Source organism: Leptopilina heterotoma, unplaced genomic scaffold (assembly GCF_015476425.1).
Source record: "Leptopilina heterotoma isolate Lh14 unplaced genomic scaffold, ASM1547642v1 Lhet_245, whole genome shotgun sequence".
Taxonomy (NCBI): Eukaryota; Metazoa; Arthropoda; class Insecta; order Hymenoptera; family Figitidae; genus Leptopilina; species Leptopilina heterotoma.
The window spans coordinates 1,187,546-1,207,752 of NW_025110961.1; the positions used below are offsets into that span (position 1 = coordinate 1,187,546).

At 28.3% G+C, this 20,207-nt stretch overlaps 1 protein-coding gene across 6 annotated transcripts in view; it reads left to right on the forward strand.

The window, feature by feature from the left end:
- The first annotated feature begins 724 nt into the window (after positions 1-724).
- LOC122503117 (ATP-dependent DNA helicase PIF1-like) overlaps positions 725-20,207 on the forward strand; it is a 72,471-nt gene continuing 52,988 nt past the window's right edge. For 3 of the 6 annotated variants that reach the window (XM_043613547.1, XM_043613551.1, XM_043613553.1), the window contains exons 1-3: positions 725-796; positions 3,260-3,402; positions 7,351-7,607. Coding sequence is in view for 2 of the 6 variants with exons in the window: in XM_043613553.1 (XP_043469488.1) it covers positions 3,292-3,402; positions 7,351-7,607 (368 nt within the window). In the remaining 4 variants the exon portion in view is untranslated. Of the gene's footprint in view, positions 797-3,259; positions 3,403-7,350; positions 7,608-19,285; positions 20,197-20,207 lie in introns of those variants that run through there. The other 3 variants (XM_043613548.1, XM_043613549.1, XM_043613550.1) reach the window with 3 other exon arrangements.

Below are 20,207 nucleotides of genomic sequence, written 5' to 3' on the forward strand. Positions count from 1 at the left end.
TTTGTTTGGAGTTACATAATTGAACGAGTAACGAAATAATACTTGTTTCTAACAAATTAATCATTATTTTATGGAAAATTCGAAAAAAAATTTACGATTTCTGTCTATTGTACGGCATATATAACTCTAATTTCGTGATCACTATGAATTTTATTTGTGTAATACATTCCAAAGTTTAAGAAAAAATTGTTTTTAATGACAGAATCGCAATTTGCGACTTCAACTTTTGTTGATGATGAAAATGACAATCTAAATGAAATGAATTAATTATAAACAAGCGAGCGTTAGCGTGTGAGAAATATGTCCCTAATATTATAATAAATATAATATAATACTTTTTAATATTTCGAGGCAATATTTCCAAGCAATGTTCTCACAGGGCATATTAAATGTAATATTAATAACTGGGCATTGTTGGAAATTTTACTATGCAACATTTACAGAATATTGAGCATAATTATGCTGTTTGGGTACATTTTAATTTGTAATGATGCAGTTTACTATTTACAAGCGAAAATAGTTACTGCGACTAGATATTTGATATTGTGATTCCGCATTTTGTTCTTTACCTTATAAGTAGATATTGAAGAGTGACTAAAGAAATGAATGTAATCTTACTTTCTTGCTTTTCAGAAGGTAATGATTCATTTTAACCTACCATTAACACTGCGTCAACACGTTATCAAAACCAGATAAGAACTTTACATCTTTATCGAACACAAGGTATCAGTCGTGAGTTTGAATTGACCGTGTACAAATTGTAGTTGAATTTTAAAGAAGTTTATATTTAAAACAGGTGTGAGTTAATAACTGAAATCATTCTTTAAATTGTGTACCTATATTTCTGCTCTATTTTAATTTTAAATAAGTACCGATTTCTTCGACTTATTTTCTATTGGTTTTGAAATATAATATCATATCAGCTTACTGTAAATAATGTATTGTTTATTTTAATTAATTACACAGGTCAACAAAAAAAGACTTACTTTTTTTATGAGATATCGGAATGGTTTCCGATGTATTTTTGGACGCTGAACACGATCCCGAATTCCAAAATTGCCCATCACGTCAGGATTTTGAGAAAAGTGGGGGTAAAGACCCCAAAAACGCTTTTTTGAGGATTTTCAACATTTTTTTTCTCTTTAACCTGACGTGCTAGAAACTTCCACAAGGTCTTAAATTAAAGCTTGTAATGTGCACTACAAGACCCATATCCATAAAATAAAAAAAAATTAAAAGCTTTTTCAAAAAATGGAGTTGAAGACACCAAAAAGGTGTGTTTTTGGATTGCATTCATAGACTTCATGCAATTGCTTGGATTCGATTGAAAATTGTTACTCGGGGTTTTTGGAGTCGTTGATTACGAATCCGAAATTAGTTTTCAAAAATTTAAAATGGCGAAACCAAGATGGCAGATGTAAAAATTAAGAATTGCTTGGATTCGCTTGAAAGTTTGTTACTCCAGGGTTTTTGGGGTCGCTGATTACGAATTCGCCATTTTAAATTTTTGAAAACTAATATCGGATTCGTAATCAGTGACCCCAAAACCCCTAAGTAACCATTTTCAATCGAATCCAAGCAATTGCAAGAAGTCTATTAAAGCAATCCAAAAACACACATTTTTTTAGTGTTTTAAACCCCATTTTTTGAAAGAAATCTTAATTTTTTTTATTTTCTGGATATGGGTCTTATAGTGCACATTACAAGCTTTAATTTAAGACTTTGTGGAAGTCTCTAGCACGTCAGGTTAAAGAGAAAAAAATGTTGAAAATCCTCAAAAAAGCGTTTTTGGGGTCTTTACCCCCACTTTTCTCAAAATCCTGATGTGATGGGCAATTTTGGAATTCTGGATCGTGTTCAGCGTCCAAAAATACATCGGAAACCATTCCGATATCTTATAAAAAAAAGTAAGTCTTTTTTTGTTGACCTGTGTTATTGTTCTCTTTACTTTTATTGTTACAATCTTATATTTTTCTTAGTAACCTGGCTTCAACTTATTAGAAATATATAAAAAAGTTTAAGAGAATTATAAGAAAAATAATAATAAACGTAATTAGAGTAAAATATTTCCTAGTTAATACTTTATAGTTATTGTCAAATTATTTATTATCAGCTTCAAAACTTACAGTAAAACTTAAATAAAATAATTAATTAATCTATTAATTTAATTTATTACTTTAATTAATTTTAATAATTATAAATAAATTTAATTATTAACCCATTAACCTAATAAGTACCATGTAGAAACCAACCAATGTATTAAAAAAGTAACAATTGGATTCATAGGCAAATTGAAAACAGATATATATAAGGTAAATGTACCAATTTGTGAACGTGTATCGATTTGTGAACATTAACGGAAATATGTGCAAATTTAAATATAAATCAATTGAATATAGTGGTACAAGTAATTAATTCCTATTGTATAAAGTATTTTTTAAAATAAAAAACGGTAACTTTTGCTAATAAATGGTTTAATAATACAATAAAAAAATGAATAATTATAGCCTTTGCCATTTGCAAGCAATCAAGAGAAACATTTCACCAACGTGTATCATTTGTCATTTGACCGGTTAACACTTTAAAGTTTAACATAGCAAAAAACTAAATGTTTATAAATTAAAGTGAGTATTTATGAGATTTGATACTAATTTACCTTTTCAACAGCTGTTACATGTAAAGGTGAGTGTATTCTAGCGTACACATGAAAAATACAAATCGGCACACGCAAATTGCATATGCTTCTATTTGTGAACGAGAAGTAAAAACTGTTTATTAACAATGAAATTTTTATATCCTATAAATGTAAATACCTTTTCTACGTGTAGTAATACCTTTTCTTTTCTAAGTGTAGTAGAAATTTAAGTAATTCACAAATTGGGACATTTACCTTATTTTTTTGTTTTTAATTTTCAATTGTTTAAACAAATTAATAAAGATTTACCAATTTGTTCATAAAATTGTTATAAACAAATTATGCAGGCTAAAGGGTGTTTTATCCCAAGTATAATCAAATGGATTTTAAGTAAATGTAGTTTTGAGGAAGAGCAATTGATTCTACTTTTTTTAGTTGGTTCTTTATGATCTAGATATACATATGTGACTGTCCGCGACAAAAGGGACCTTAGCTCCCATGTATTTACATGGAGCTAAGGTCCCTTTTGTCGCGGACAGTCACATATATCAAGGTAAACCAGGTACCTACGTATGTAAACTGATGCTTTTAATTTTGAATTTTTCCGTTTCATATTTGTTTCAGGTTATTAAATTGAAAATGGTTTTAATTAAAACATGATGTTCTCCTGCTTTCCAAAACCAAATATTTTAAGCCAAAGGGGTAGTATTAATCTTACTCCTCTTTCGAGCAGTGAAGAGTCTATTTCGACAAGCAATTATCAGATTGTAAGTTTTTAATATCATTATACTAGAAAATGAAATTTTTAATATTTAATACTAGAACTAATGCAAATATTCAATTTTCTGGATATCATAAGATTGGTTACATATTTAAAAACTGTCCGCTAATTTATAAAAGTAATTACGCCAAGATGTATAAATTTTACATAAGTGTTGACTTCATATTTATTTAATTTAAAGTAAATTATTAAATGCTTTCATTTTATCGTTGCAAAATATTAAAATTTTATTTTTCGTGTCTAATAGGGTAAGAAATGATAATGTGAAAATTATTTTAAAATTATTTAAATATTCAAATTTGAAAAATTGGTTTTTGATAACATCTCTCAGATTGCATTCAAAAGCTAAAACATTTTTGGTTACACTTCTCTACCAATATTGCACTTTTGCTACATCTTTATTCCATCTTTAAGATATTTTAATGAATCTAGAATATTTAAAAAAAAGAGAATTTATGAATATTTCAAAGAAAGAAATTAGAATCGAGAAAAGTTGAATTTAGAATAAATACTTTAGGTTTTCTCATAAAAATAAGTGAGGTTAGGTCCAATACAGTTTTTGCATGTAGATTATTTTCTCAAATAATTATTTATAATTATTTTTTCTAATATAAATAATATTCATATTATTAATAAGTAATAATATTAATAATAATTTATTAACTTAAATTATATTTGAATGCAATACTTATATTTGTCAATGAAATGTTTGCTTCCTGGTGGAGGAAGCTTTGTAGTCGTTTAATTTATAGAATTTTTAAAAAAGCTTTAAACAAATTTTCCTTTATATGGGAATGTGTTATATAAGTGTTATATAATCTTATAAAATAAGTGTTATATAAGAATGTGTTATATAATCTGAACAAATGTCCAGATGTATGTATGTGTGTGTTAGTGTGCGGATTCTGTTTTATATAAACACGATAACTTAAAGAGGTTTCAATGAATTTTGTTAAAAATTGCTAAGTATATTTATTATTATATTATCTCGAAATTGATTGGTGGATTTTGAAAAAACATCGGAAAAAATTTTTTGTTGACATTTTTCAAAGCAATTTTTTTTCAAAAACATTTTTTTAAGTCGAAAATTGAAATTAATATATGGTAAAATCTTATCTTTGCATCAAGACGAATCGATTGGTCTATATGAAGTAGGTATAAATTGTATGAGAATCTGTAGACTTAATCATAACACAGGCCGACAAAATTTCATCAATTGCATGTTGCCTAAAATGTTATTGCTGATTCTTATAGGATTTTGTCCGTAGAATCCAAATTTGACCTTGAAAATATTGGATTGGCTCTAGTTTTCAAGCAACTTACGTTTCAATACGCAAAATACGCATTTTTGGCATTTTTTGAATAAATGTAAAACCAAATACCGAAACAGTAAATTTGTCCGCATAGGACCAAATTAAAGCTTAAATACTACATATAAATCTGCTACGAAATATAAAAATTAAAAATTTCGGACTAATTTTTAAAAATAGTTTACACCTTTATGATAAAAATGACAATTAAAAAAAAATTCTCCATATTGAATGCGCCATTTTGAATATTAAAATCTGAATACAGATTTCTAAGCAGCGACTACAAATACCCCCGGAGAGACTAATTTTTACTTAATTTGTCTTACCTGGTGAAAAGTAATGTTATTTTCAATACGTTTATGAAACAGCGTATGTTCCATTGGACATTAAAGGTTAAAGCGTATATAAATTAAATTTTTTGTTTTTGGATATTAAAGAGCAGTATTTAAGCTGTAATTTGGTCCTATGCGGACAGATTTACTGTTTCGATATTTGGTTTTACATTCATTCAAAATATGCCAAAAATGCGTAATTTGCGTATTGGAACGTAAATTGCTTGAAAAATAGAGCCAATCCAATATTTTCAAGGTCAAATTCGGATTCTACGGACAAAATCCTATAAGAATTGGCTTTCATTGGTTGGGCAACAAAATTTTGTTGGAATTAAAGCCGAAAAATTCGCATTTTTATCAAAAAATCAGTTCTTTCAGCAAAATTATGTTGCTGTACAATAAAATCTTACATCTTATATTTTCAAAAAGTAAGTTTCATTTTAAGTTTAATTTTATAGAATTAAACAAATTAAAAACTGAAAAATTCGCACTGTTATTAAAAATCATTTCCATCTTCAAAATAAAAAAAATATTTCTAATTTTTAATATTTCTGCACGGAAAAAATTAATTTAGCAGATTTTACGAAACTGTTACGGAGTAGCGGATACAGCTTCTTATACGAAACTGAGTTTAGTAAAATGTAAGGAATATTTTAGTATAAACTTTAAAAATATTCAGTATATACTACGAAAGTTCTGTACTTTATTTTGAAACATTCCTTACATTTTACAAAACTCAGTTTCGTAAAAATAGGCCAGTCGGTGAGTGCAAAAAGTGCAACCTGAAAAGTCTAAGTAGTTTCTTGTAGTTTGACGGCCCTATATAAAAGCCCCATAGTTTGCTCTCGATTTCCAGTTGCGAAAAATGGTGTAAACAATCGTTAAAATTCGAAAAACGTGGTTTTTCGATGACTGTTGCTTGCGGTTAAATTTTAGGGGAAAAAGTTGTGATTGAAAGTTACAGAGCTTGGAAATATATTTCGAATGACTGGTCGTAAGTTAAAAACGGTTAATTTGTTTAGTTGCAAATGAATCTAAACCATTAAAAATAGCACTTTTTTAATTGTTTAATAACTTTGTTAATAATTATGGAATTTGATTATAATTAAAAGTTGTTAAAAATTTTTTTAGTTTATTATTAAAAATATTGTATTTTGAAAAAATATAAAATCATTTTTGGATTCAGCGTAAAAAAATACATCAAATTAAAAAAAGAAAGATTAAAATTGGCATATAATTAACGAAGTTATTACCATTTTTGCAAATTGGAACGGCTGAATTGAGTTATGGCGGCGAGAATCACGCTCCTCCGAGTAGCCCCACTCCGCCGTTCAGAGGTTGAAAAAGGATACGTTTACTTTTACTTGATATAAATAAAAAATAAATGCACAAAACATTAAATGCATTTAATGCATTCTTATGTCTCTTTCCTCCTCAATACATTATTGATAATGGAGGAATGCATTCTAATGCATTCTTATGCCTCCTTCCTCCTCAATACATTATTAATAATGAAGGAATGCATTCTTATGCCTCGTTCCTACTCAATACATTATTAATAATGTATTGAGGAGGAAGGAGGTATAAAAATGCATTAAAATGCATTCTAATGTCTCCTTCCTCCTCAAAACATTATTAATAAAGTATTGAGGAGACTTTTATAATAATATAATTATAATATAATATATAAATATATAAATATATAATTTAATAAATATATAAATGTATATAAATTTCCATAAATTACCGCGAAAGTTTTTAATAATAATTTAAACTTTACATATTTTTATGAATTATGGCGAAAATTTTCATAAATTTCTATAAATTACCATACATTTCCATAAATTACCGAAATAATAATTTTTAAATGAGATTTACGCTATAATATTGTTTAAATTACCGGAAAATTTTTTTTGACAGAATCTGTCCAAACAGTGAATTTGTTAATTACTATACTTATGTTGACAACAAAAATTATAAACAATTTTTCCGGCCCGCTATGGATTTTTCTTTCTGGAGCCTTTATCTTCAAAAAAATATATTAATAATAATCATAACGATAAATTTTTTTTTTAAATTTCATAAACCAAATCGTGCGCTACGCGGAGAATCACCCATATATGACCGATGTTATTCCTGAAAAATCAATGAACGTTATAGATATTATCAAATTTTCAGAATTTGAATGACATTAAGTATTGTACCTGTTATAATATTAATTTGTCTATCCCCATAATTAATTTATTTCATTATACTATTAAGATAGTTACTAACAAAAAAATGAAATTATAGATAAGGTCTCTCCCAGATACTACCATTTTAAATGGAACAGCACCTACTTCACCTTCAATATTTACAAACTTTTCTTCTTGTTCCTCGATTCACGAGAGTTATTTTGAGGGAGGAGTTGATGCGCAGAAACACCAACTGTCATCACTATCTTCAGAATTTGATTGCGACATGGCGACATGTAATCCTAGAGGAGGTGTTATTGGAAGGACACCTACTTATCCTTTTGCACCTATAGCAACCTATGAGAAGGATTTTAGGTATGTAAACATTGTACATAGAATTTGTACATTCTATATACTAAATTTAGACTCCTTATTTCAGAAAATTTAGTTTTTCGTTGAGTTAATACTAATTAATTATAAAAGTTGAATTGAAAAACTGAATTCTTTTCAGTATGGATCCAAAATAAATATGGTTGAGAAATTCAATTATTTAATATTTATTAAAAAATCACAGCGAAAAGAAAATTAAAAAGTATATTATAACAACCGATTTAGTCCTACACGGAAAAAATTACGGGACATTAGATGCGCCAAGGACCGTGTCAACAACAGTACATTTCATTTTGCATGTCTGAGGTGCCATTTCGAGATATCAGACGTACGTAATGCACATCAGATACGCCAAACTGGCACAGATAGCGTGCAAAATAAATGTAAAAGAAAATTTGACACAACCTGTACATCTGACGTGCCGATACTTTTTCCGTGTAAATGTCCGTTTTTCTTTGTACAAGTTTGAGCTTAATGTTCTATGTTACGTTTTTTTAAAAAAATCAGCATATCTGCGTTTTTATGGTTTTAAGTATCCACTTTTTGTTTAAAAGTAACTTAGTCACATTATTTCAATTTTAAAACAATCATTTTAGAATGTAAGAAATTAGTAAATAATTTAATTATGCCTAAAGAACTACAACTATAAATAAATTTATTTATAAAATTTAATAGATTTTAAATTCGATCTGAAAAAAGTAAGTAAAGGTTGATTCCATTTCAATTCAGACAGGCTATATGTGTGTAAGTCAAATTATCGTTTTTTATGAAAATATATTATTTTCACACAATTTTAGACGACACGTATTTTTCCGTTTTGCAAAAAAAATTATTTAACGAAGTTAGGCGCATTTAAATTTTTAAAACTCCGAAGTCTGATTACAAAAAAATGACGGTAAAAAATATTAAAATTATTGTATCTTTCTTGAATCTGCATATAATGTAATGATTCTTTTTGTCCTTGATTCCGGATTAAATGTTCTTCGAAATCCCACAGGTTTAATTGAAAAATTTTTAAATTTAACAAAATGTCGGCTATTTTTTGAAAAAAATTAAAATCAAATTTTACATGGGAAATTTTAAATGCTCGGTGGCACGTGTTTATATTAATATTTTTTAAAATAAAAAAATACGTATCAATTTTTTTTGGCATTGGAACAAATTGCGGGGGTTTCTTGCTTTTCTCCACGAAAAATTTTTATACAGTGAATTTTTGGGCCACCATACTGCACATTATCTACTTACTAAAAAACTTGTTTGTTTAATTAACATTTAAAGTTATGTAACTTTGATGAAAATTTTTTTTATCATTGCTAACAAATATTTTTAAAAAGATTAGAGCATTAGCTTCAATTTCCACTTTGGATCATGTAATTCCGATGTATTATTGACGAGTTATAAAATATTTAGTTACCCCGAGTATATACTCGGGGTTAACCGTTTTGGTACAGTCAATTTACCCCGAGTTAACTCGGGTCAAACCGTAGGAAGGTTAAGGCTTCTGAAACAATTTCAAAACTCTCCGTTTTTGAAGCCTTTTTCTCTTTTGTCGCACACTTCACATAGTCAGTCAACAGAGGCAAAATACTCTCAGCTCTTTCAGCAACGGAGGCATTTTCGATCCATCGAGTGTCGCAGAATTTGCTCGGAAACACTATATTTTGCGTAATTAATATAGGCGGTCGTAAGTGCAGGTACATTTTTAAAACGATTATGGGCAGAACGCAAAAATTTTACTACCGTCCAGTTAGCCTTCTTGATGCCAGTTTTTAAAGATCCAGAAACTGTGTGTAATCCACAAGGACCCAACTTCAAAAGCTTCCTGTCTTCAAGTTCTTTGATTAGTTCCAATAAATCAAAATGAAGTTTTAAATTCACATTTGGACCGTCCATGGAAAGTTAAATTATTTTTTTTTACATTTTCTAAAGTTAAAGCTTCTTCGAGCCCGTTAAGCAAATCAACAGCTTTTGTATGACCTAAAAAACTAACAAAACATACTTGCAAGAAACTTCCTGTTTTTCTTCGTTTTAAAACCATACGTTTACGTCCATTTGTTGGCGTTGAGCAATTTTATTAAGACATTCATGAAATCCATCTACTATTCGGTCACATGAATTGATTAAATTTTACAGACACTGCGTGATATATGGAGCTATACCGTGTACAATAGTAGTCAAGTTTTGTGCGTTGCATTTTAAATTTAGAAGCAATTATGCTATCCGTAAACATAATAGAAAACATAGAGGCAGAACTAGCAGCACTTTGAAATGATGAGTGATTCATAATATTTTGAAGACAACATAATATCTCCGCTTTAGTGACTTTATCATTCAGTAAATATTTTTGCATAGCAGTGGTCGGTGCTTTTAAACAATTCGCTGAAGACAGTGTCTGTGAGTTTGCATTTTGAGAAGTATTGTTATTGTTAACAATAGTAACCTCTTTATCTGTAAAAATATTGATCTGCCAATTTTTTATAAAAATATATTATTGAACACATTTTAATTGAAAAAATATTAGAGGTAAAGAAAAATACCTATTATATTAACTGGTGCTACTGTTAGTGAAATGTGTGTCTTCGATTTCAATTGGTGACTTTTCAGTGCAGATTTTCCCATTGACGATAAATCTAAATCTTTTTTACACCATACACATAATTATTGTTTTTGTTTTGAATTTAGGATGTTCTTTAACCCACGCAAATTCAGTTTCATATTCAAGTCGATACGATGTCGTACTTGGTTTAGACGACATTCTTATACATATACTTAGTAACAATAATTTCACTATTATTTATACACTGACCACATATTTATCACGTTACTTATTTGACTCTATTTATTACATTATTGGTTTTAGTTTAATATATATTTATATTTAACTCATATAGGTTTTAGTATTTGATATCCATTAAGAAATATCTTTTATTCTCATTTTTATGTAATGAAAATAATGTCATAAAAAATTTAAAGCAAAAAAAAATTTTTTGTTATAGTTATTAACAATTAAAGTTTTTAACAATATTAAATAAAAATATTTTTTTCTTGAGTTCTTTTTAACCGATTTTAAAAATCAAATAGGCGTTTTTTTGTCTTGAAGCGTAGAATTTAAAAATATATTTTCTTTAAAAAATTTTTTATTGTTTTTTAAATTATTTATTTATAATATTATAATAAAAAAATTGGACAAGTGCGAGTTGCACTCGCACTGCAATGGCGGGTTCCGTACAAAAATATTAAAACTATACTTGTAACATTTATCGGTAATTGGTAGAATTAAAATAAACAATTAAAAAAATATATTAAAATCATTTGATAAAAAAAATAAGTAAAAAAAATTAAAGTGTTGTATATCTAATATTGTAAACAATAATAAGTAAAGGAACAAAATTTTCAAAATTAGTTCCTCTACTTATTATTGTTTACAATATTAGATATACAACACTTTAATTTTTTTTTACTTATTTTTTTTATCAAATGATTTTAATATATTTTATTAATTGTTTATTTTAATTCTACCAATTACCGATAAATGTTGCAAGTATTGTTTTAATATTTGTGTACGGAACCTGCCATTGCAGTGCGAGTGCAACTCGCATTTGTCCAATTTTTTTTAATTATATTTTTAAATTTTTGTAAAAAATTTTTAAAAAGTCTGATAAAAAAAATTTAATTTTTTTTTAGATTTTTAAATATATTTTTTGTGATCAGACTGTAAAAATAAACTAATTAACCCATTTTTAGTTAATCAGATTAAATAATGTAGAAATTAGAAAAAAAAAATTTTCCAAAAAAAATAATAATAAAAAAAATTAAAAAAACGCCTATTTGATTTAAAAAAAATAGCCCGCTACTTATTACACAGCTAGTTCTCTATATTTTTCCTGTAATATTCGCATTAAAATACACCAGTATGCCAAATTTTAGCCCTCCATGTTGAATAGTTTAAAAGTTGAGGGGGGGGAATGGTCACTTTTTATGCATTCTTGGCCAAAAATCTTGTTATTTCCTTGACAACGCTATGGCCATCACCTTTAATCACATTCTCTATATTTTTCCTGTAATCTACGTGTGAAAATACGTATCTGTACCAAATTTGAGCTCTCTAGGTCAAATAGTTTAGCCGCTAGGGGGGGGGCAAGATTTGGCTACGGACACAAGAGTCTCACCAATAGGGTTCTGCCGATACACTGTAGGTGTACGGAACCCTAAAAACAGTCTTCTTCACGCTATACGTAAAATTAAAAAATACTATCGTATTCTGCATACATTTTCGAGTAAGAAACCATTGAGAAAGAAAATAGCCCGCTACTAGAAATAACAATATTAAATTATTTTTGTCGCCGAGTAATCCGTTTTTTTGGTGTTCGCTGCCGCTGCGCTGTTTTCGCGTTATACATCAAGTTTAAATTTTAGGTTCTTTTGTTTTTTAATGTTTTTTGACTGGGCTCATATCTTAAATAAGAAAATGTCTGTTTTAATTCAATTATATTTAATATTTATAAATTATTAAAAAGAATACAAAAATGTTAATTAATAGCTTATAATAATTTAACATAACTTTATTAAATCTCACATGTACTTCAGTCATTAATTCTTTACCGTACACTTTACAAAGTTGTCTGATGTTGAAATTATTCTACACATTATATTTTTCGAATTATCTGGTTTTATCAGACTGAAATTTTTTTTTAAAACTTTGCTCTCTCTATTATATTTAACTGTGGAACTGAATTCAAAGTCAACATTTTTAAAAAATCCTTTTGCCCATTTAAACAAGGTTGCGGGGGATGTTATTTGGTCATCGACTGGACGTTGAAGACTGGCCTTATAGGCCAAATTTTTAACTGATCCACCAACACCATCGCACGCCCCTTTCCTGTGCGAAGTCGCGAAAAAATTCCACTGGACTGAGAAACCAAATTCTTGCTCGTAATTTGAAATATTCAAAAAATTATATTTATTTTTATATTGTGCCCCAGATCCATCAGAAAAAAAATTAATTTTTGCAAATTTCTCGGTCCATGAATTTTTTGCAAATATGCAATCATTTTTGTTGTTGAATAAATTAACAGTGACAGAATCATGCTTATTGCATTCCGAAATTATATCAAAATTATGATGCTCTAATTTATACTGCTTGCGGTAATATATTACGTAAGGGTGAAGCGTAACCTGATCGTTGTTCCAATGATGGGATTGAATAGCATCTTGAATCACGAAACTAAAATTTTCAGAAAAATCAAGCATGACAACAAATTCCCCTGGTTTAATCGTCGCTTTCAAATGTATCAAATAGTTTGATTGGGATTCAGCAATAAAATCGTGTTTTAACAGAAGCGGTAATTCAGTCTTCAGCCCTTCAAGGAAATCTTTTATCTCTTCAGTCTCAATCGACAATTCACACCTATAGTTTAATGTTATTAATAAATATACATATATGAATAGCGAATTTCGAAAAGGGCTCAACTTTTGATAGGGCAACTCGAATATCGTCTAATTCTATTAAATAAGCGTCAAAGTTTTTTCCATCATCAGAATCTTTGCTTTTTTTAAATTTCATTTGATTTTCATTTGGCCAAACAGTACTAGATGTTCTTTTCGATTCATTACTATTTGGTTGAAAAAAAAGGATCGCGACGTTCATTATCAAGATCAGAACTATCGTCTAAACAAGAATTTTCTGGTTCAGGTGTACAATCGCTAAATGATCGCAGTGGTTTCGAAGAATTTTTCATAATCGATCTTCTGCATGAATCACAAATATATTTTCCAATTATAGTCGAAAACACTGAACTCCAATTGTCAGTCACTTTTTTCAGATTTCTATAAATGCACAAATGATTTTTTTTTGCACATGGATTACAGCACTTATTATTTAGGTTGAACCATTATTTATAACAATATTATAAACATTAATTTGCCAACGATTTCTCAGACATTACAAACATATTATGACCATAAACAAATCATCGCAACGCAGACAAACATTAAAAAAACAAAAGAACCTCAAATTTAAACTTGATGTATAACGCGAAAATAGCGCAGAGGCATGCAGCGAACACCAAAAAAAAGGCTTACACGACGACAAAAATAATTTAATATTGTTATTTCTAGTAGCTGTCCATTTTTTTTCTCAATGGTTTCTTACTCGAAAATGTATGAAGAATACGATAGTATTTTTTAATATTACGTATAGCGTAAAGAAGACTGTTTTTACATTCTCATCACATGAGAAAGTATTAGTTTTGGTCGAAAATTGACTTTTGATAATTTTATAAAATCTTTACGTTTTGAGGTCCCCTGAACCCGAAAAACATGGTCCGGCGAGTCCGTCTGTCTGTATGTATGTATGTATGTATGTCCGTCTGTAGACCAAAATGATGTTGACACAATAACTTTTAAAAATCTTATCTGATCGTTTTTAAATTTAACACACTTAAAGTTGGTGTAAAAATGAAGGCTAAGTTCGTTAACCAGCCACTTTCGTTGAAAACTACAAAAACTACGGTAGTTTCAAAATTTTGAAAACTCAATTTTTTCAAATTTCAGATTTTTTAACTTTATATTATTTTAGATTAGGAAAATACAAACAACTTTTCTCTACAACATTTTTTCATGAAAACTCAATTTTCGAAGTTATAGTCTCTTAAATGGTCAAAAAAACTAAAAAAATCTTAAAATAACACTGAAAATCGAATTTTTTGAAAGGAATAAAAGTCAGTTAACTGATTTTGACATATTCTCACCCTAAAAAAATTGAAAAACATAATTGTACACAAAAAAGTTGTAATTTTAGGAAAAACCACTCTCTATTTATATTTTTTGTGCACTTTTTTGAAAAAAATTCAATATTCCGACTCCATTATCTCTGACATTATTGCATATGCGATTTTGCTACCAGAGACTTTTTTTCTCGGTTTTGCATAATCTACAACTTTGCAGTTGACAACTTTTTGCTAAACCCTAAACTTTTCGAGTTATTTCCAAAAAACTAGTTTTTATTACATTCTCATCACATGAGAAAGTATTAGTTTTGGTCGAAAATTGACTTTTGATAATTTTATGAAATCTTTACGTTTTGAGGTCCCCTGAACCCGAAAAACATGGTCCGGCGAGTCCGTCTGTCTGTGTGTCTGTCTGTATGTATGTATGTCCGTCTGTAGACAAAATGTTGTTGACACAATAACTTTTAAAAATCTTATCTGATCGTTTTTAAATTTAACACACTTAAAGTTGGTGTAAAAATGAAGGTTAAGTTCGTTAACCAGCCATTTTCGTTGAAAACTACAAAAACTACGGTAGTTTCAAAATTTTGAAAACTCAATTTTTTCAAATTTTAGATTTTTTAACTTTATATTATTTTAGATTAGGAAAATACAAACAACTTTTCTTTACAACATTTTTTCATGAAAACTCAATTTTCGAAGTTATAGTCTCTTAAATGGTCAAAAAAACTAAAAAAATCTTAAAATAACACTGAAAATCGAATTTTTTGAAAGGAATAAAAGTCAGTTAACTGATTTTGACATATTCTCACCCTAAAATACTCGAAAAACATAATTGTACACAAAAAAGTCGTAATTTTCGGAAAAACCACTCTCTATTTATATTTTTTTTCTAAAAAATCATTAGATTCGCTTGAAACTTGTTACTCGAGGGTTTTTGGGTCGCTGATTACGATTATAATGTCCAATTTTTAAAATTAAACATGTCCGCTTTAATATGACATACAAATTTTTAATTGAAATTTGATAATGACGTTCTTTAGCCATTAAAATACTTAAAATTTTTTTAATGTTTTCCAACTTTCACCAAGTGAAACGCTAAAAGTCTTTTTTTAGGGTTTCGTTGCCAAGGGCCAAAACCTTTAAAGCGAGACTTCGGTGTCCGTCCGTAATTCTTACGTCTTAAGTTTTAAGTCTTATGTATTAAGTCTCAAGTCTTATAGCGAGACTTCGGTATAAAAAGTTCTTAAGTCTTAAGTTTTAAGTCTTATGTATTAAGTCTTATGTCTTAAGTCTTAAGACAACATTACAACCGTTGCTATGTTAATGGTTGACATAACAACCGTTGCCATGGCTACCGTTGCAATGTTAATGGTTGCTAAAACAACCGTTGCCGCGGCAACCGTTGATATAGTAATAGTTGCCATAGCAACTGTTACTATAGTAATAAAAAATGTACAATCTTAAGTACATAACAAATTTAAAAAAAAATTATTATTTATTTATTTTTTTGTGATTGTAGGCCACGAAACCCTATGATTTAGGCGCATTGCGCCTGCTTCTCTCATTGATTTTTTATTTTTCAAATAAATTATGTCTTTTTTTAAATATATTTTTTTGGATTTAATATATTGATAAGTAAAATTATTCGAATTAAAACTGTGAATAATGATTTTTGAAAGGTTTTACAAGAGCTGCAAGCTGGAGATAAAAAAATTGTTTTTTTCAATTTGACCTTGAAATAAGTAATGATTAAAATAAAGCACATACATTTCCATTTTTTTACCTTTAAATTCAAAAATTATAATAACAAATAAAAAGAAGAAAAACACACAAAAAATGAAAAAATAAAAAAGAAAAAAAATATAAAGTTCAAAAATAACAAAAAAAGACTTTCCAGTTCGCGTTTACCTTCACGTGGTTAAAGTTGGCAAACATTAAAAATATTTTAAGTATTTTAATGGCTAAAGAACGTGATTATCGAATTGCAACTGAAAATTCGTCTGTCATTTTGGAGCGGCCATGTTCAATTTTGAAAATTGGATTTCAGATTCATAATCACCGGCCCCAAAAACCCCCGAATAACAAGTTTCAAGCAAATTTAATGAGTTTTTAAAAAAATTGTCCGACATTTCGGATCCGCCATTTCGAATTTTGAAAATTGGACTCCAGATTCGCAATCAGCGACCCCTAAAACCCCCAAGTAACAAATTTTAAGCTAATCTAATGAGTTTTTGAAAATTTGTCGGACATATTAAATCAGCCATTTTGAATTTTGAAAATTGGATTTCAGATTCATAATCAGCGACCCCAAAAACCCCCGAATAACAAGTTTCAAGGAAATTTAATAAGTTTTAAAAAAAATTGTTCGCCATATTAAATCCGCTATTTTGAATTTTTAAAATTGGACTCCAGATTCGTGATCAGCGACTCCTAAAACCCTCGAGTAACAAATTTTAAGCGAATCTAATGAGTTTTTAAAAATTAGTCGGACATATTGGATCCGCCATTTTGAATTTTGAAAATTGGATTTCAGATTCATAATCAGCGACCCCAAAAACCCCTGAATAACAAGTTTCAAGCAAATTTAATGAGTTTTTAAAAAAATTGTCCGCCATATTGGATCCGCCATTTTGAATTTTAAAAATTAGACTTCAGATTCGTTACCAGCGACCCTAAAACCCCTGAGTAACAAATTTTAAGCTAATCTAAACACTTTTAACAATTTCGTACTATCGAATCAAATTTTAAAAAAAAATTGAACTTCAAACTCCATTTTTGAGCCGCCATTTTAATTTTTAATTTTCTCTATAGTCCTATCTTCTAGGTTATATATGGGTGATTTTCACGTAACTGTGCAATTTTAAGATCAGTTTTAAAAGAAAAAAAATTTTGTTTTTTTAATGTTAAATATCACTTTTCCTCATCATTAGAGCATAATATAGTTGTAATTTGAACGGTTTTACTTCAAGAAGGACCCTTTTTTTCTTTTTCTTGTACCAAAAAAAAGCTTAAGATGTGTACTTTCAATTATCTAAAACGAAAAAATGACGCTTTTTTCGAATTATGAAATAATTAATTAATAAAAATTGAAATATTTTACAACAAAATAAAGTTAACGCAATTCTGAAGTTACTACTGTAAAACATTACAAAAATTAATGTATATGCTCCGAAATTTTTATTTTTTGTAAACTACTATCATATTCGTAATTAGAGATCCCAACTATTATCATATTCGTAATCAGCGACCTTAAAAACCCCCGAGTAACCAGTTTCAAGCGAATCCGATGAAATTTTGAAAAAAGTGTTCGCCATATTGGATTCGCCATTTTGAATTTTTAAAAACTATTATCATATTTGTAAACAGCGACCCAAAAACCCCCGAGTAACCAGTTTCAAGCGAATCTGTGAGGTTTTTAAAAAAATGTGCACTTGCTGTATATTATTTATTAAAAAGTCAACTTTGAACGCCATTTTTGATCCGCCATTTTGTTTTTTTCTAATTTTTATTTTACAACATTTTAGGTTAGACATTTTTGACGCGATATTTTTACCTTTGAGACGTATTCCTTCGCCATAAATAATAAAAAAAATTTGATTTTAAAAAAAAAATCTTTAAAAAATTGTGTTTTTTTTAAATTACTGTATGTAATTTGTTTATTTATAAATTTTTAATATTTGTTATTGCAGCATTCGAAAGAGCGGTTCCTGAGCTTTAAGAAATGTCTATTGCAAAATTTTTAGCAATCCGTTTTCATACTAAAAATTGCTCCCAAAGTTCGGATAAAATTTTTGTACATTTGGTCCTTAAAGGGTTAAAAAAATAGCTAATTTTTAAGGAATGAAAAAAGTGTAACCTTGAGTGGACCACTCCTAAAAAATTGTAAAAGTTATTCTATTTTCTTTAATTTATTTAATATTTCTGATATATTAAAACAAAATTTATGCTTATGCAGCTTCAGACCATGATTGTGTCGCAATATTTACAAGTGAAACCACTTTTAATAATTTTGGCACATATCACATCAATATCACAAAAAAATTAATAAAGAACATAAAACATAGTTTCAAACCAATTTATTGTCAATTTATTTTCTTAAAAATGGTAAACTGACATTAAAAATATAAAAAAAACAGGCAGTCCTCTCATGGTTATAAACAGTGGTCCACTCATAGTGAAATACAACTTTTTATGGCAGCCACCACAATTTTTTTTGAGTCAAAATTATCACTTAATTAAACTAAGACAATCAATTGCAATGTCCAAAGTAGTAGGAAAAAAATAAGTTACCTTTTAAAACTTAAATTTTACACTACTTTTACACTTCTGAATCACTTTACTCATTGTAAGAGCGACTTCTTTTTTGGTTTGTATTCTTAAAAATGCGTTACATCAAACAATAACGTACATGTTTATCGCGGAACTTAATTTCTTACAGTTTCTAGGTGCGGTGCTGCTATTCGTTTTATTTATTTCATGTTTCCGCTGTCAGATAACTTAAAAACTCAGGTGGTCCACTCAAAGTGGCGGTCCACTCAATGTGACATTACCCTAAGTTTTTCAAATTAGTTTTAAAACTATTTCTCCCGTTTCTCTAATAACTTGAAAAGTGTATTAGATATTAAATTGTTATTCATTTAACCATAAAATATTAATTTCAAGTTTATGAAAAATATCATATTCAAAACGTTTAAAAAAGCTCCTGTTGAAATGATGAGATTAAAAGTTATTTACATGTGTTTAAATGATAGTATTATAATTATCATAATGTATTATTGTAAAATGTATATTTAAAAAGAAAAAGTGTTATTTATTTTTTGAGTAATATAAAATTTGAAGAAAGGTTGTTAATTTTTAATAAATGATGATTTTAGCAAAATCTTAATGTTTTATTTTACATTTTCTTGTATAATATTTACAAAATTTTTTGTTTAATATCTTATTCTTTTTTAATTTACTCTGAAATATCTACACAAAAGATTTAATGAATAAGAAAGGATCAAAAAAATGTTTACGTAACATTATAAAAACAGAAAGTTCAATGCACAAAGTAGCCCCATCCCGGGGTCTATTTTGTGCACAACTTTTAATGACTACAACTCCGACAAAAAAATTTATTTCATTGACTAACTCATAGGAAACCTTCAGAAGGAAGTATAACATAAGCGAAAGTTGATTTTCTTTTAATTCTGAATTTGAATAAATCACTGAGTTAAAAAAAGCATTTTGATGCACAAAATAGCCCCAGCAAAAATATTTACTATTTACTATCAGCTTGACATAACCAGAGAATTTTATTTTCATAACATTATGAAATTAGCGCATAAAACTAATTTTAGAAAAGTATTCACAAATAAAAGCGTTACGATCAACAGTAATACTGTGCTTCTGCATGGTTGACATAAAGACATTTTAAATTAAGCACCGAAAGTAAAGCCGTGTTTTTTCGAATATTAAGGTGTTTTTTAATAAGTCAACGGTTGCTGAAGCACTGAAATATAAAAGGACACAACTATGTCTGTCCTCTTCTATAATATGTGTTATTGCAGCAACTGTTGATCCATGAATTTGCACCTTTACACTGTACGCCACAGGTGCCACGGAGCCAATATTTTATGTAACACTACGGAGCTGAAAAACATATTAAACATCCAGATGGATCTATTGCAAAGTGGAGTCATTTTCAAACTGCGTATGAGCTGGATTCTAAATCACAAAAAATGGTGAGAGCATTACCTCGAATTAAGGAAGGCCACGTGTATAAAAAAAAATGAAAGTCGATGTGGCTGCGCAAGTGTATAGCAGATCGGTGGCATCTTTTATTACGACAGCTAACAGTTTAGGTAAATTTTTA